The 16,965-nt window shown below is 51.0% G+C and overlaps 6 protein-coding genes across 6 annotated transcripts; 2 read left to right on the top strand and 4 right to left on the bottom strand.

The window, feature by feature from the left end:
- Nucleotides 1–421: 421 nt before the first annotated feature.
- Nucleotides 422–2,341, bottom strand: AtWU_11018 (uncharacterized protein; the record flags this gene model as incomplete). Its single annotated transcript, XM_035506120.1, has 1 exon — nt 422–2,341. One exon carries the CDS (start codon nt 2,339–2,341, stop codon nt 422–424), a length of 1,920 nt encoding a protein of 639 aa, XP_035362013.1.
- Nucleotides 2,342–3,639: 1,298 nt separating this feature from the next.
- AtWU_11017 (SNARE domain protein) lies at nt 3,640–4,824 on the top strand (the record flags this gene model as incomplete). Its single annotated transcript, XM_035506119.1, has 1 exon — nt 3,640–4,824. The coding sequence occupies one exon, from the start codon at nt 3,640–3,642 to the stop codon at nt 4,822–4,824; it is 1,185 nt and encodes a 394-aa protein (XP_035362012.1).
- Nucleotides 4,825–5,137: 313 nt separating this feature from the next.
- AtWU_11016 (SNARE domain protein) lies at nt 5,138–6,036 on the top strand (the record flags this gene model as incomplete). The annotated part of the gene is made up of 3 exons (XM_035506118.1): nt 5,138–5,172; nt 5,259–5,887; nt 5,960–6,036. The coding sequence occupies 3 exons, from the start codon at nt 5,138–5,140 to the stop codon at nt 6,034–6,036; spliced, it is 741 nt and encodes a 246-aa protein (XP_035362011.1).
- A 56-nt stretch (nt 6,037–6,092) lies between these two features.
- Nucleotides 6,093–7,347, bottom strand: AtWU_11015 (histone chaperone napB; the record flags this gene model as incomplete). The annotated part of the gene is made up of 3 exons (XM_035506117.1): nt 6,093–6,202; nt 6,252–7,094; nt 7,218–7,347. 3 exons carry the CDS (start codon nt 7,345–7,347, stop codon nt 6,093–6,095), a joined length of 1,083 nt encoding a protein of 360 aa, XP_035362010.1.
- Nucleotides 7,348–9,485: 2,138 nt separating this feature from the next.
- AtWU_11014 (NmrA family NAD(P)-binding protein) lies at nt 9,486–10,605 on the bottom strand (the record flags this gene model as incomplete). The annotated part of the gene is made up of 2 exons (XM_035506116.1): nt 9,486–9,900; nt 9,962–10,605. 2 exons carry the CDS (start codon nt 10,603–10,605, stop codon nt 9,486–9,488), a joined length of 1,059 nt encoding a protein of 352 aa, XP_035362009.1.
- Nucleotides 10,606–14,475: 3,870 nt separating this feature from the next.
- On the bottom strand, nt 14,476–16,308 carry AtWU_11013 (putative lysophospholipase; the record flags this gene model as incomplete). The annotated part of the gene is made up of 3 exons (XM_035506115.1): nt 14,476–14,814; nt 14,895–15,259; nt 15,321–16,308. The coding sequence occupies 3 exons, from the start codon at nt 16,306–16,308 to the stop codon at nt 14,476–14,478; spliced, it is 1,692 nt and encodes a 563-aa protein (XP_035362008.1).
- Between the last annotated feature and the right edge of the window lie 657 nt (nt 16,309–16,965).

The raw sequence follows: 16,965 nt of genomic DNA, 5'->3' as shown, positions 1-16,965 counted from the left end.
AAACTTCAAAGGCCATAAGCCATAATTATCTGCAAATACCTGCAAGCCCGTAGAGTCCGACTTATGTACAGCTGAGTTGACTCGTTCTATGCCCGACCATCCAATCTAGAAACAATAGATCTGCAGATATATTCTATTCGTCTATGCGTTTTGCTCGTGGTCGCATCACAGCTAGGCGCAAAACCCAGCCACGTCTATAGTATGTCTATTTCTCGCATCAGGCCCGTAGGCCTATCCTCTCTTTTCCCCTCCTCCAGGCATATCTCAGTAGACCCGTATCGGGTCGGTGTTTTCGTTCGGACAACTTCAATCACCACCCGGAGACCCGCAGCCTAGACAGCCACAGCTATCTTTAAATCAGGGAGTTCCGGAAGCGTAGGCGAACTGATAGGCCATATTCAAGAACCATAGCAAACTTGGCTTACTTCTTAATTCCAATGACTGCCAAATTTCTCGGACTCTCCTTGTACTCAAACACCGGCTCAACCCAGCACTCCTTCACGGAGTCGTGTTCCCGCAGGAATTGCCATCTGTCAACGACAATGATGGCCTCAACCAGAGCAGCACTGAAAGCCATCAAGCTCCAGACCACGCTCAGGTTCTTTTTCGCATACCAGTAATCCTTCACGTAGCGATCGAAATCTTCCACGGTCAAATCTGCCATGCCGGCCTTAACCTTCTCGCCGAAGTTGGGGTCGCGACCCAGCTTCGTCACCGCAGCATTGGCATACGCGGAGAAGGAAACAAAGGCCGATTTCCGCAGGGACCCTACAATCAGAGGGTTTCCGGCATCTTCGGGTTCGGTGGATTCATCATATAGATTGTCTGAATTGTCTGGGTTTTTGGGCTTCGCAACCACCTTGCGATCCACAAGCATGCGCTGGAGCAAACTCCGATAGAAGTGGCGGGTGAAGAACTCTTCGCTGTCTTTCTTGCTCCAGTTGTACGGGGCCTGTAAGGACATGGAGCGGGCGGTGATGTTGAGCTTCATGCCAGTTCCACTTTCATGTTCGTAAACCTCAAAACGTTTCGACATCGGGAAGCCATGAGGGTCGTATGCCACTGCATCCTTGGTCAGACGGGGATGCATTGACCGGAGAATGGGAAGCTTGTAGGTAGCAGGACCCAGTCTCTCAGTGACCAGATTGTAGCAACATCCGATCATAGCAATGGCTTTAACGGAGGGATTCATGGTCAGAGACCGTACTCCGTGATGGAGAAGGTTGCCACAAGAATGCAAAGAGATGACCATGACGTTAGCATCCTTTGATCCGCCTTGAGCTTCAGTCTCCCCTTCGACAGGCTCAGTCTCGATGACGTCTTTGATAATGGGCTCGAGGTAACCATCCTTGATCTCATGCTCAATGTAGTCCATTTTACCTCGAGGTTTCTCCGGATCGACTTCCTCTTCGGTGGCAGTTTTCGGGACATTGCGGTAAGGAGCGAACCCAATCTCGCCAGGTGCGAGACTGATATCACGGAAGACGTTGATCATGGCCATATCCTCTTCACCACCTGCCGCATCGCTTGGGCCCTCTGTAGCATCCGCCTTTACATTGGCGGACTCTTGACGATCGGCATCGGTCTCTGCAGGCGCATCCGGTTCTGCACAAGTCTTGCAGTTGACCAGTTTCTTATTGTACATGTTGACGCGTTTCTTCTCCTGCAGCTTCGCATGAATATCCATCCCCTTCGCGCCGCTGATGAACTGATGCTTCCGCTCAATGGCAACGATGTGTCTGTTGTATGGAGCACACGCCAGCGTCCGTCCGAGGTAGCTCTGGCCCGAACCGAAATCGACAATGTGTGTAATGGGATCGCCCCGTTGTTCATTCACCGTGTCACAGAGCGAATCGACGTATTTCGAAAAGTGCGCGACCTCGTGATACTTCTTGACATTCATGCCAACCGCGATCTTCCTCGGGATCGTCGGCGTTCCGGGCTGCGCGGGGGTGAAATCCCGCCCCAGACTCAGTCGACGGATCTGATGGATATACTCCAATAGGTCCAAGGGAGGCAGAGGCGCCCCGCGCCACTGTGCGGTTGACTCGCCGCCACGCGCAGCAGCCTCCCGACTCTGGTCTAACAGAGGTCGGATGTCATCCCGCAGAAGCAGGTCCAGAATGTCTTGAATATCATGCTGGTCGAAGAAGGTCCTCCAGTGTTCCGGCAACAGCGAGGTATACAGGTCAGGTTCTCGGGTCAGGAAATCGAGGATGTGTACACCGCCGCAAAGATGCCTGAAGATGGCGGAAGAATTGGCGAAAGACAGGAGGGCCTCGACGTAGGCATCCGGATCCGTCCACTCTTCGGCGAGTGGGAGGGGTTGCGACGGAATCATGCGTCAGGTGCGATTGCAGCGAAATCGGGCTAGACTGGGATGGATATGCAGGATGACATCCGAACCGGATTCAGGGATTGTGAAGATGTCTGGCGAAGAGTCCAATGGGCGAAAAGGACAATGCGGAAAGGAGGGGATGAAGAGACAGACAGAACAAACAAGGAAAAGAAATGGGGAGGAGTAAGAGAGAAGGAGAGATGTGGTGGGGTGATTTGCTATCGATATACACGACCCCGAAATTTTTCGAGGGGCGATCGATAGCGAAATGGCGGATGTGGTTTAGCCGTGGTCGGACCCACCGATGAAAGCATCCAGTCAACAAACATTATTCCATCATTAAGGGTGGACGGAGTCTCCGGGTCGGGAAATGCGGAGATGGAGGAGGAGGGCAGAAAGAGCGGATGGATCCAAACTCGACTCATCAATCATCACCACCAACGTTTATTGAACTTCCTGACCCTCCTCTATCTCCTTTCTCTTCTTTCTCCCCTATCTATTGGTCCCTGCAATTCTGACAGCAATACTATCTCTTAGCGTGTCTGACTGTCCTCTCTCCCGGTTGAACCCCTGGCGACCACTCAAAAGGGCACTATTGAAACTATCAGGGCTAGTGAGTCCTGGAAAGCCGCTGATCGCATGCTTGACCATACATCGACCCTCCATGTGTCTCCTGCGACACTCAGCAAAGACGCTAGTTCGTCCTGTTCATCGTGCTACGTGTGACTTTGGACCCTTTTGAGAATCCAGAATTTGTGTCCAAGGCAAACAACAAAGTCGGGCTGGTGCTGGCAACCCCAATTCCCTGTCCCTACTACTCTCTTTCTTTCTATCTGTCTATCTCCTCCAATCCCCTTCCACCCGTAGTCTCTAAATCGCCTGATACCCTGAAACGTGGTCAAGACTTGTCATCATCGTCCACGCCCAGTCCACCCCAGAAATGGTACCACGTATTATATAAGAAAGGTGACCAGTCAGCTTACTGTCATTCGGTTGCTGCATTCTGCATCCTGCGTACTCAGCCCTCCGGTATGCACCACTGCAGCCAAGCGCCCAACTGATAATCTGCCAACGCGTCACACCGTCTACGCTTGATATCAGCCAAACGGCAATATTTCCCCTTACTGCCAAGAAAAAGAAACAGCGAATCCCTCGGGCCCCGTTATTAAAGAAGGCGATGTCACGCCTGCCCGTCTAGATCCTGTACCACTCAAAAGGGTACATTTCAAGTGCCGCTCCAACGGTAAGTCGGGATGATCTTCCGGAACAAGACGATACACAGCCAAGCTCCTCCTCCACAAATGCGCAAGAGACGTCCTATACTGATCCGCCTCCTCAAGCAGATGTTGACCTCATCTCCGAGGCGGGAAGCCCTTCCCTTCGGCTTCGTCGCCGATGTGCTCTTTCAGATCATCATCAATGGCGAGGTAAATACCATCTTGACGCTCTGCCGGTTGAACCGCGCCACATACGAGACCATCAAGATGTTGGAGCCGCATATCTGTGGCTGGTTCATGCGCTTCCATGCGCTGGAATTCGACCCTATTCTTACCCTTAACCCGTGGACGGGAGAGCAGAGCGCACTAACTGTGCACTCCCTCGTAAGGTTCTTCCAGCGCCACAACATCGCCAAGGACTTATCACGACATATTGTACCATCAGTGTGGGGACCTTTCTGCGATGACGGAACTCCAGAGATGAACTTTGAAGCGGAGTTACGCCTTGCCAACCGGTTGGAACGAGGGTTACACGTCCTCTTTCACATGGCCGACATTGCGCGTGACACCGAAAGGCTGAAGCCTAGCAGGAAGCCACTGGCCCCTGTTGTCAGTGGGCGTCTCTTCGTGCTCGGCAAGATGTTGGACGAGTATGATGAGCTTCCCCAGCACAGGAAACAGTTGATGTCATTCGAAGAGTACACCAACCACGTCTATACGGTTCTAAAGTGGGGATATGTGGAGGCCGATATTGGCCGCAGGCGGCTAGAGTTCCGAGGATGGCTGGACGAACAGACCGAGATCGACTTTCACGCGTCTCTGCGAATGTTGCGCGAGCTCATGGAGCGTATGCTTCTCCGCCACGGCCCCAAGGACTGGCACCGCGACGCCAAGAACGAATATAGCGTCATATCCTGGTTTCTCCTGAAACAACCGCCACGGTCACTGGCGAAGCTGTTCTTGAGTCCTCAGAACGACTGCTGCGATCTTGATGTGAAAGCTACTGATTGCGGTGTTAGGAAGTGCCATTTCTCAGACCCGCTCGACAACTACTGGAAAGCCTGGAAGAATGTGCCCGACCTAGGCTGCCAGGATTGTGACTGCAAGCGACGAGTCAGAAGTTGGAGCGTCAAGCCTGCACTCATTGATGCCCGAGGAAGAGAGTTTAATCGTGCTGCAGAGCGATACCTGAGGGAGATGTGGAGTCAGCGACACGTCGGTCTCCATCGTGCTTTTACCATGGGCGTTTTCACCACAGTTATTGGATGAGCTGGGATCATTCTGTCATATTACTCTTATCTGGATGAACTTGGAAGAAACAAGAATGTCATCATTATTTACTACAGAGTAAAACAAGAGACCCGTCTAGACATTCTAGATAGATCTTCGATATGGCTCCACGCCGCCTTCTTCACCGCCCGCAACCCCGGGCCTCCGTAGTAATCGGCTCCGGATCCTCTCAACCCAATCAACATCACTATCGCCGCTATTCCCAACCACCAAGCATCTCTGGAAGCGTTGTTTGACCCATTGTAACTATCTCATGATCTTCCCCTAGCATATACCCAACTACCCAACAACCATGGACCACACAGACCCCTTCCTCCAAGTCCAAGCGTAAGTTTCTCTCCCCCTTATTGATTCATTCAATCTACAACCCATCAAGCCAGGAAGCTGACGTAGCACCAATCCAATGCCAACAGCGACGTCCTCTCAACCCTCCAATCCACACGACCTCTCTTCTCCTCCTATCTCCGCATTCGCTCCCTCGCCAAATCGCCCAATAACCCAGAGCTCCAACAAGCGCGCTCCGAGCTCGAGACCACCCTCACCGATCTAACCGCGGACCTCGACGATCTAGTCGAGAGTGTGCGTGCAATCGAGCAAGATCCATATCGATTCGGTCTAGAACTGGAAGAAGTCCAGCGCCGACGAATTCTCGTTAACGATGTCGGCGCCGAGGTCGAGAAGATGAGGGAGGAGTTGCAGAGGACGGTTACGGCTTCGAGTGGTGGGAAGGGCACGACTGGTGCGCTGCCGAACCCGGCTGACTTTGATAATGTCTTGTCGCCGTCGGCGGAGGATCAGGGAGATGATTACTATGCTGCGATGGAGCAGCAACGACAGATGGAGTTGATGCACGAGCAAGATGAGCAGTTGGATGGGGTGTTTCGCACGGTGGGGAACCTGCGACAGCAGGCTGATGATATGGGGAGAGAGTTGGAGGAACAGGGGGTCATGATAGATGAGGTGGATACGTTGGCCGACCGAGTGGGCGGCAAGTTACAGAATGGCATGTCAAGGCTGAAATACATCATACGGAAGAATGAGGGTAAGTGGTTACACTCTGACATTTTTACATTGTGCCTTTTCGGAAGAAACACGTTGGCTGATTATCAATTAGATACAATGTCATCCTTTTGCATTGCCGTCCTCATATTCGTTTTGGTCCTCCTCCTCATCCTGCTCATTGTTCTTTAAGACATGGAAACATATGGTTACAACTGCGTTATTCAAGACAAGACACGGTGATATCTTTAGACCTTGGTCTTCTTGCGGGGACGGTCGTTCTCGTCCTCCTCCTCGTCTCCCGAGATATCAAGCTCGCTGTCGTCAAAGTCGACCTCCTCGATGTCCTGATCCGTGACTGGAAGGAGGTCAGCTTGGATTTCTTACGGGATATGGAAACCACTCACCATAGTACTTCAAGGCGTTGGGCCAAAGGTCCTCAGCGATCGCAATAGCGAGCTCCTCACCACCGGGGAAGACCTCAATGTCATCGAACTCATCCTCAATGTCGTCATCCTCGTCATCATCCTCCTCATCATTCTCGCCCTCAACAGGCTCGCCCTTGAGAAGCTTCTCAAACCTCTCGTTGTCCTCCTTGGTCGCGGTCTCGGACTGCTCAGCAGTGACATCGCTGCCACGGTAACCGAAGAAAGCGAAGAAGCTCATACCACCGGGGCCATCCTCGGGGAGCTCATCCTCATCATCACCCATCTCCTGGTCCTCAGCAGCCTCAATCTCATCCTTCTTCTCCAGGACCTTGGTGAACTCAGGCAGCTTCTTGCGGTCTCCGCCCTTCTTCTCCGCCTCAGCAAGGTCGCAAGCAGCGTCCAACAGACCCTTGGTAGGATCCTGGTCCTTCTTCCAGTTGATGCGGACAGGCTCAGAAACCAGACCGTCCCAAGTGCGCTTGTGACCCTTAGGGGTAGTGATGACCTGCTTGCGCCAGTAGAAGGTCTTGACGAGCTTCTCGTTCTCGAAGTAAGGGTTCTCATCACCGGTACGGAACTCGAAAGTCAAGCGGAAGCTGCGGGGCTCGCCCTGGCCCTTCTCATCGATCTCGAAACGCTCAACAGTCAGATTCTTCAGAGTCGAAGCGAGAATCGTAGCATCAGTCATGGTGATGTATTCCTCGACCTCGGCGGGCGCATTGAGCATGACACGAGTCCAGAAGGTGTCGCGCAAATCCGGCTCGGCGATGACCTGGGTGCGCTTTTCGAACAGAGGACGAAGCAGGAGAGTAGACTGGCGCACTATTATACCCATTAGTTAGATTAGATCCTATCACCAAATAAACAATAACAACCAACCCAACAAACAACCCCCAAATAATCAAAAATCAAGAATTAGAAAAGAAGAAATAAGAAAGAACATACACTGCTCCACCTCCGCCCTAGCAAACTGCTCCTCAATCAAAGAAATCTTCTTGGCCGTCTCCTTGCTCACCTCAGGGCGCTGAATGCGCTCCAACAGCGACGTGTTAGCTTGTTGTTCCTCAGCAGACATGATGATGAGCTGTATCTATTTTCTTTTTCCAATGGATTAAATAAATAAAAAAGAGTGTGTGTATGAATAAATGGTTTTGTATCCCAAGAATAACAATAGGGGAGTGGGTATATATAGATATGGTAAGAAGGGAAAGAAAAAAAATTCTGATCGTTTCAAAAAAGTTTACTGGTTGGTTTGGTTACTGCGCGTAGTAGTACTAAGTTACTATGGTCAGTCAGCGCGCGGGCGCGGGCGCGGCTGAGACGGGCGGAAGGTGCCTACGTAGTTGGTTAATTAGCTATGGAGTACTTAGCTTTCCCTGCCGTAGTTGGTTAGTTCAGGGGAGATTAGTAACTATGCTATGCTTATGCTTTGCTTACTGTACGCTGTTAGCTAGTATGGTCGGCCGGCTAGGCTGGTTTGGGTAGGTTGCACGGGAAGGTAAGTAGCTGCTAATTTAACTGGATTGGGTTAGTCAGTTACTTTGTAAGTACTTAGTTAAGCTTGGTGGATGGGTGGATTAGTAAGGGGGGTGATGGTTCCGGAGAATAAATGACTAGTTGTTCTACTTAACCAGTTGGTTAAGTAAGTTCATGGAAGGAAGGCTTATTAGCTAGTATCTACTTAGTAGGAAAGAAGGATTGGAAGGATGGTGGGATGATCCGTAAAGTGTAGTAGTAGGAGGCAGCATGTCATTTAATTCGAGTAATAATAGACGATGATAAGTAGGTAGCACGGAGGTCTCCGAATGCTGCGTTTCCCCTACGGAGTCATGGAGCAGTAGTACATCCCTCCCCGCTAACGATAGGGAAAGACTGATTGACAAGTGACCATCACATCAATAGTAGCAAACAATGTAAGACATCAATGATTATACTACTCCTCCAATACTTGTGTCAGGTGCTTACACTACTCACTCTTTATTCTGCGATAACTGCCACAAAATCTGCACTACACTTATCTTACACCATACATTATTAAATTTACCCACTGTAGTAGGTAGCAAGTCAATAACGTTATCATCAACCACACTTACCTACCTACCTACCTACCTCCACAGGAAGGGAAGAGAATGTTCCAGCCCACCTCTTCATCAAACTAGACTAATCCACGCCACAACAGGGATCGCTTCGGGCGGGTTTTCCCCAGCAACTCGTTGCTTTTTCCGGGAGATCTGCTTATCGGTGGCGAAAAACAGGCTGGGGGTGCGGGTTAGCTTCGTTCGGGGTATAGTTTAGTATGTAGTTTAATTCAAGGCGGGTTTGGAGGTGCTGCTTGTTGTGATTTATACTCCATGGATGGAATTTCGAGATCGATCGAAGCTGTGGTTTTGCTGGCAATTCAATTGCATCAGTCAATGTAAGGGGTTAGTGACCGCAATGAAAACGACAAGTAGCATGTCTGGCGGACTGAGAATGAGCTTAGTCCATTCCAAATATTAGCTTTGCTATCTACCCAAGTCACCATGGGTCTTGAGTATCAATCCAGCCAGTCAATCAATCAATCAATCAATCAAATCACATCCCTTCATCAGGATTCTCAATCAAACAAACAAACAGCCGCCGGTGCGATCATCACACCCGAGGGGAATAATCGGCAAACACATAAATGCAGATCACTTGAAATGCATAGTGAAGAAGTGAAAGATAAGAGAATGAAAAAGAAAAGAAAAACAGAAGCGTAACAAATAGTCAAAATAAACTTTTGGCGGATTGGCCTCCAATCCGACATGTCCATCATCATGCCTGCAAAATTCGTAACGTGCGTTTCAACCAGCAACCCATTAATATAGAAACTTTTTTCCGCGGTGAGATGAGATGAGATGAAATGGGCCCCATCTTGACAACCACTCCTGCGTCTTCGTCTTTCCCATTATGGTATAATTTTTCCGTCTCCCAAAGATAAGACCCAGGCCAGTTCGCCAGTAATGCATGAAATAAAAAAAAACTCAGAAATGAAAAGAAATTGAAGGAAAACCAGAGAGCACTGAACGCAGCGGTGGGAGTGAGGGACAGGACAACCGGCCGGTTTCGGCTTGCGCTCAGACAATCGATGTAACCTCTTTATCGAGCCAATCGCGCCCATCGCTGAATCGACCTTGCGGCTGCCCTCCCCATCGCTCACCGAAGTGCAACACAGCACGTCAGATCGCGCCATCACAACATCCAGTCCAGCCCGTTCGCTTCCTCTTCCACGGGGAAGACTTCGCGCGCGTATTCCTCCATGTCTCGCCAGCCCTGCCACAGGTGCCGGGCCTCATCCGTAACACGCAATGATATGACCCCTCCGGGACCCTGCATCATACCCGCACCCGCACCTTTGCCATTGGCTGGGCCCAGGCCCTTCGGCGACCCGGCCGCAGGGCGGGAGAATTCGGGCTGCGGGAAGTAGGGTGCATCGCACTGTCCAAACACCACCTCAATGGCTTCCAATTGTTCCCGATAACCGGGCGGGATGTTGACCTTGACTTCGACCTTGGGCACGCGAACGTAGCGGCATGGGCGACCGAGAGCGCGCGAAAATGCCGCACAGACCTGGTTCGGGGAAAGCGTCTCGAATGTGAGGGCGATCCTGCGGTAAATCAGCTATCAGCTCCATGTCACCCTCCGGTGAATGACCGAGAAAGACCTACCGATGACCATTCCACTTCTTGGGCCCATCCTTGAAGATCTGCAGCAGCGCCGGTCCCACATCATGCTCAGCATCCAGCCAGGGGAGAGGAATATCCGGGTCGAAAGGTGCGTGCCACTCAAAGCTTCCGTCCTGCATCAGCTCCATCTGGAAGAGGGGGTATGGTAGACTCGTAAAGTTGTTGTTGTAGATTCCGGCGTAGACGAAGGTCGAGGGCAGACCGAGTTGACGAATGTAATTCTCCACAGTAAACTTGGGAGCCCAAAGGGGCACGGGAGGCCATGGTCCATGCACAGAGTGGTCGGGCATACTGCTATAGACGTAGTGTTGAATGGTTCCTGCTCGCTTGGCGGCATCGGCCAAGGCGCGTCCGATCGCGACTTCGTCGCCAGACTGGGAGGTAGTGTTGATGAACGCAAGATTGGCCCCTTGGAACAGGGAGTCCATCAGCTCTGTGTTGCCCAGAAGGGGGCCCTGGAAGAGAGTGACATTGGGCAGGGTTTGTAATTCCTCCGCGATGAGGCCTTTGAGCGAATGGATCTGAGCGCGAACATGGTGGCCCACTGCCGAAGCGACACGGATCAGAGACGCCGCCTGGCGACCCGTAGCGTTCACCACGGCAATGGTCTTTCTTTGTTGTGTCATGAGTTATAGTGGGAGGGGGGGGGTGTATTGTGAATGCGGGTGCAAGAGATAATTCTCCGCGGTAAGAGGAGAATATAGTAGAGAGAGGGGGAGATTTAAAAAGTAAAAAAAGATGAAGAAAAAAGTATGCGGGGTAAAAGTAAAGCAGGGGAGGAAAAAGTGACCAGCGGACGAACACGAAGTAAGTCTAAGTCGGGCAGTCGAGCAGATCTGGAGTCGGGTCAGGTGGCCTCCCAGAATGGGAAATTGAGTCAATGCGAGACCGACTTATTGCCAACTAGTGATTTTGTGGAGGTTGAAGAGGCAGCAGGTGTGATCGTGTGTTGCAGTTGTCGAGAGAATTTCTTGCGTAGTAGTACGAATACCAGTTGCTGTCCTCGACTGCTAGTGGTGGTACCTTGACGAATGGAACAGTGGGGTAGTTAGACGGAGCAGTTGGCGGAGGCGCGCACGAGGGACGGAGAGTTATATAGCTCAGTGGGATAAGATTGCCTGGGGAGACAGTTGATTTGACAATGCCGCAATCGAAGATTTCAATGGTGCAAGACGATGACCGGTCAGGCAGCTGTTGTTTGTTGCAGCTGTTGCTGTGGTTCAAAAAGAAACCCGCGGGACACTAGTACTACTTGTACAAAAAATAGAGAATCCCACCACCGAAAAAAAAAACGATCGATGATGTTGGAGACAACGGCGGATGATGAGATATTAGGTGCTCCAACTTCAGACCGACACAGCCGGGCTGCTCGCCAAAAGCCAGGTTTTTGTTAGTTAATGCAAAGCAGCGCCTCCTCCGTTGCAGGCACGGATCTCCCTCGTCGAGAGGATAATATGAATAATAAGAATCACCGAATGCTCCAACGAGGCCGAACAAGTGGACACCCCCCAGAGCCGGTCTGGCGCACCAGGCAAGGAAATGACCTCACACAAACTGAAGGTTTTTCAGTCCAAATGCACCAAAAAAATAAAATAATAAAAATAAAAATAAAAATAACACAGCAAAAGCAAAGATCAGTAATAATCTGTTAATTAATTTCGCTGCAGTTTGAATCGGAATATGGCGAAATTGGCGGGAAAAATAAAATAATAAAAATTCAACAAAAAAAAGAGCCGTGGATCAGGTCTAGTGCTTGGTTCCGAGATTCGCACCCACAATGACCCTAATCAGCCCTGTTGGTCAGGGGAGACTGCACAAGCTTTATCAGATTGGGGGAGAGGATGACGATGAAATACAATTGACGAAGGTGTCAAAGGGAAGATGCAGTGACTACGTAGGAGGTAAGGCCTTATAAAAGGGACAAGCTGGTCTATGAACCGAAATAGAAACCTTCTCCCCCTTTCTAGGACAAGTCGGTGTGTTCGATGCCCACGTATCTAGGGGGGCCTGGAAGCGACGTTGTAGAGAAGAAAGAAAGGGAAGTAACTGCGGTCTGTGTGCTGCGGCAACGGGGACCCGATGAGCCCACGACGACTATCGGCTGGTCTGGATTGGGATCGTCTGGGGTTTGCATCTAATATGGGAGGTGGTACCCATGAGTGAATTTCTTGACTCCTCCCACAAGTCCCCGTCCACTGGGAAAATCCTGGCCAGAAAAGCTGCCCCGGTCCCATGATGTGATGGGGAAGCCTTCCGATGTGCTTTCCGAGCGGGTTTATATCGAGTAATGCGAAACAGTCATAGAATGGAAAGCCATTTGATTGAACGGTGTCAGGCGGAATTGCAAACTCTGGATGGCTGACGCGATTCCAAGGTACTCGGCCCTCTGTTCCTGAGGGTACGCTTCTCTAGATTTCGCTGCCATCTTCCATTGCGTGGTTGGTCTTGCACCATTCGTTTCCAAAGCCGGGGATGACAGGCCAGCTCGGCAGATGAGGCAACTAGAGCAGCAGCCCTGACAGGAAGACGGGACCTTGTTGGATGTTGCTAGAAGTGCCCACGATGTCCTCGATGTTGAAGTGACCATTGACCTTCTTTCCTTTACGTAACTCGGATGCAGTTCAGGGGTGGCTGGAAAGGGAGCTGAACGGACCAGCCAAATCCACCACCATCATCATGATACATAGAAGAACTAGTAGTATGGCATCACGAGGATGTCGTAATATGATTCAATCTGAGTATAGTGTCTATTGTAGGGCGCAATCTCAACCCATGGGACATCCTCTATATTGGAAGGTAGTATAGGTATGCGATGCACCTTCCAACATTAACGGTTCCAGCTAAAGTAGTACGTAGGAGAGATTCTTCATTATTGCTGAATTTGGGGAGCAAGAAAAAGCAAAGTGCATTTCTATCAAAGAATGTCCGATCCCGGCAAGTCCCAGCCAATGACAGCCAATGCAGAGTGTGGGCGGGGAAATAGCGGCCTCCCACTGATCGACTTCGGGGGGCAGCCACCGATTCTGAGGCAGTCTTCTACAACAGTAGTAGTCAAGACGTTATACTTCTTCTATACTTCTCTTTCCATTTACCTACTGTATCGGTTCTCGAATTTTTCAATGTATCTATATCTCCTTTTCGATTCACTTTCTTCCTCTTTCTCTTTCTTCCGCCCTCATTGAACTATTGCTAATGTTATGAAGGATAGCAAGTGATAATCCACATTAACTAGCGAAGAAGCCGCCGTCACAGCCGACTGACAAAGCCCGAGCAGCCCACGTTGCTCTCCAGACCCATCGGTCCAAATCCTTCTTACCGACCAATCCGTGCGCCGCAGCTTCTCACGCGTCTGCCAAGACCCGAGAGCGGTGTTCCTTCTGGGGCTCTTTTTGCGACGAAAGTGGTTCTCTACGGGCCTGTGGATGAAGTTTTAGTCCTCAGTAGTATGAGAGGAACTGAGTACCACTTGGACTCCTTGTTTTTCCTGACTCAGGTTAATCCTCCCACAAGGTCAGCAAGGGGAAGGAAGAACTTTCATACCAAACAAGCAGACGGTACGACAACCGTGCGACAACACATCCGGGCCATGTCTGCAAGGGAGCAACCTTCATCTGATCAACACCTTATCTTTCCCTGGAACTACTACTAATTAGGAGAGAGCAGCAACCGCGTGGGTGAGAGCACAGACTTTGTCCAGGTCAATCTAGTAGAATCTAAGAAACATCAAGTTTAGTGGGATAGTATATTATGACTAAGATCAGTTAGGAGCTCATCATCGTCATCAAGCCACCACCGCCTTTGAATTGATCATGTGCAACCTGGTCAGCTGCTCCGTCATACTTTTTTGTTAGCGGAGTAAGTAGCACTACTGTACGAAGTATACTACTACTGCTGCTGTTGTTAACAGCCAATAAATGTAGATATTTTATCCCGATGAGGAAGGTCCTTGGAGCCACTATTTAGGTACCTGCTCACTAAGCCCCAGTACACACTAGACTACTACTAGTATACTAGTACTAAGTCCATAATAACGCATCTCAACTGGGAAAAAAAAATTAAAATAAAAAGTAAAACATCTCAGCAATGGCGCAATTCAAAGCGGGGTTGGCCGTCGTCCATCGTCCTCTTCCCCTCCATCCATCCGACATGCATGACCCCGACCTGCATGCCCAGGGATCCTGCAGGTTGGTCAGGTATCTCCGCGGAAAGGACTTCCCTTTCTCGCTGTCTACATAGTAAACAGTCGTCCAATACATGGTAGTAGTTGTGTTCACCTCGTGGCACTTATATTTGGTGGTCATCATAACGTGACATTCCCCTCATTCTATCATCAAGTATACTGTGAAGTGTACCAAGCAGCGTGTGAATGAAAGCTTTAGAATAACAACAAAACGCTTTTCCGTCTAAAAAAAAATTCCACCAAAACGGCTCTAAGCCACCACAGCTCCCTTCCTGTCTCTAAAGAGAGTAGGGTAAAACAAAAACGATCGCCATCTTCAAGGCGCCGATCCCGCCATCACTCGCTGCGCCATACGTCCTATAGAATCACTCGAGTCCTCCAGTTCCTCCATCTCGCGCTCACTCACCTCACGCGGCCCAATCCCCGCCAACCCCCAGACGCCAGGTCGGCGCCGGGCCAACAACTGCGCCGCCGTGCGTTCGTCAGAGTGCAGATGCGCTCCAGACTTGCGTAGCAGCAGCACGTGCTCCGAGAATCCTGCGTTGGCCGCCAGGAACAGCGGCGTCCGACCATTGCGGTTTCGCAAGTGCACGGAGCCACCTTGGAGTAACAGGTATCGGAGAATCTCAACTGAGGGTGAAGTTGCTGCGAGGTGCTGTGGAGTGACGTGGGTGTCAGTTTTTGTTCTTTCTTTTTTTTTTGTGTTTACAACTGGGGCATAGGGGGTTGCCTTACGATAGGTGTGTTGCCCGAGTAGTCGGCGTCATTCAATAACCATTGGTGTTCTCGGGCCACAATCTCCTCCACGCGCTCGAGATCACCCTGCGCAATGGCGTATCCGAGCACCGTGAGGGACTGCACGCGCTCAGGGAGCGCCCCGTCCGGATGACGGAACACTGGCTGTGATACCTCGGTCAATTCGCCGCGAAGAGATACGGACATTTTCTTCGCGACCCATTCTGGGGTGGAATCCGGAAGAGCGAGGAGATATGACATCTTGGTTAGTGCGGCTTCGGTGGTCAGGTCGAGTCCGGCGACGACTCCCGCGCGAGAGAGACTCATGCCTGGGGCATAGACGGGGCTGACGCTTCCCGTCAGGCCTGGTTGACTATGTCAGAAGAAACTCTGGGTTAGGAAAATAGTTGCTAGGGCTTTACTTACACTGCGTGACGTTCACGATCACGATTCCTCGCTTGATAGCGGCGGCCAATACATTGGTCATGGCATTGTCTTGACCGCTGGGTGCGTTACCGGCGCCAAACGTCTCCAATACTAAACCACGGAGTCCTTCCAGCTTCAGCACCGCATCGACCATCTCCGGCTTGATACCAGGGAAGATACGAAGACATGCCACATGGGTGGTGTCGAGATTGGTTTGGATACGGAAATGTTCCAGGCTCTTCGGTCGGTTGACCAGCTCCCAGTTCACGTTGGTCCGCATGGACGTTGTTACCGCCAGCGGGGGGCAGTTCGGAGAGTCAAAGGCAGCGAAGTCACTGGCTGCGACCTTGATCGACCGGTTGCCACGGAACAGTCGGTTGTTGAAATACAGACACACTTCGGGGATCATGAAATGGCCAGCCACAACCAGTGATCCGAGAAGGTTATCGGTGGCATCATTCTGCAACTCCAGCATGGGCGCTTGCGCTCCAGTCAGGATGACGGGCTTGCCGAGATTCTGCAGCATGAAGCTAAGCGCTGAGCATGTGTATGCGAGACTGTCTGTTCCGTGGAGGACGACGAAGCCATCGAAAAGTGTGTAGTTTCGTTCAACGGTGTGAGCGATCTGAGCCCAACCTTTCGCATCGATAGAACTGCTATCGAGGAGCTCTTCGAACTCAAAGACAGTGTACCGCACCCGTCGCCCATAGGCAGTCGGTGGTGTGCGGAGAGTGGGATGTCCTTTGATCTCTCCGGCTGAGTTGACCACCACATCCATCATGCTCGGGTGCGAACCATCGTTGAAGGTCGGCACGCGGGCCAGACATTGCTCCTGGAATCCTCTGGCAGGAATGAATCCTGATGGGGACTGTCGCATACAAATCGTACCACCGGTCATGATAATGAGGACCCGGGACTCGGGGATGAGATCGTCCGGCTGCTGCTCAGCCAGCTCAGGCAAGGGGCCATTGACATCGAGGGCTGCCATGATGAAGAGCTGTGATAATGATCTCTAATTCTATGGCGTAGACAAGGCGCAACAGACACAAACGAAGGTAGCGATGAAGTTGGCTGTGAAAGCAAGAATGCGGGGCCTCAGATTTCAGGCCGCTCAGATTCGCCGAACCAGCCACAAACAGGGCTAGAAAGTATCTATCCAAGAAACGGCCTCCACAAAAAGAGTTTTTGGGGTCGTGGAGCTTGCAAGTCTGGAAATAGCTCTCTCTGCGATGAAACAAGCTGAGTAGGTATTCAAGCCCAGGGCAGAACGGGGTCAAGAGTTGGGCACACAAAGATAAGGTTAGCAGTTTACCTAGCAAAAACAACTATGGACCAGCTTCAAGAACCAGGAGAAAACAGGGGACGTCCCATGATCCTCGCCCCTCTCATATGGAACTACATAAGAACTAGACTAGACCTGGGATAATAGGCTACTTGAATTAAGAGTTGGAGACACCCAACCCACATTGTCTCCGATTCACGGCTGCCGCATTACGTACAGAGACTGCGTTGGTGGTGCCAAGAAGCCGCCCCAGCGCAGGATTTTCTTCGTCGGCCACTCTCTCTTTTCGGGTGCGGTGGATTCCTCCGTCAACTTTAACCACCACCGCCTCCACTTCATGTTGGAGTAACTGTCTGGATCGAG

Source organism: Aspergillus tubingensis (genome assembly GCF_013340325.1).
Source record: "Aspergillus tubingensis WU-2223L DNA, scaffold_15, whole genome shotgun sequence".
Lineage (NCBI taxonomy): Eukaryota > Fungi > Ascomycota > Eurotiomycetes > Eurotiales > Aspergillaceae > Aspergillus > Aspergillus tubingensis.
Note: the sequence above shows the minus strand (reverse complement) of the source record. Positions and strands in the feature narration are given on the sequence as shown.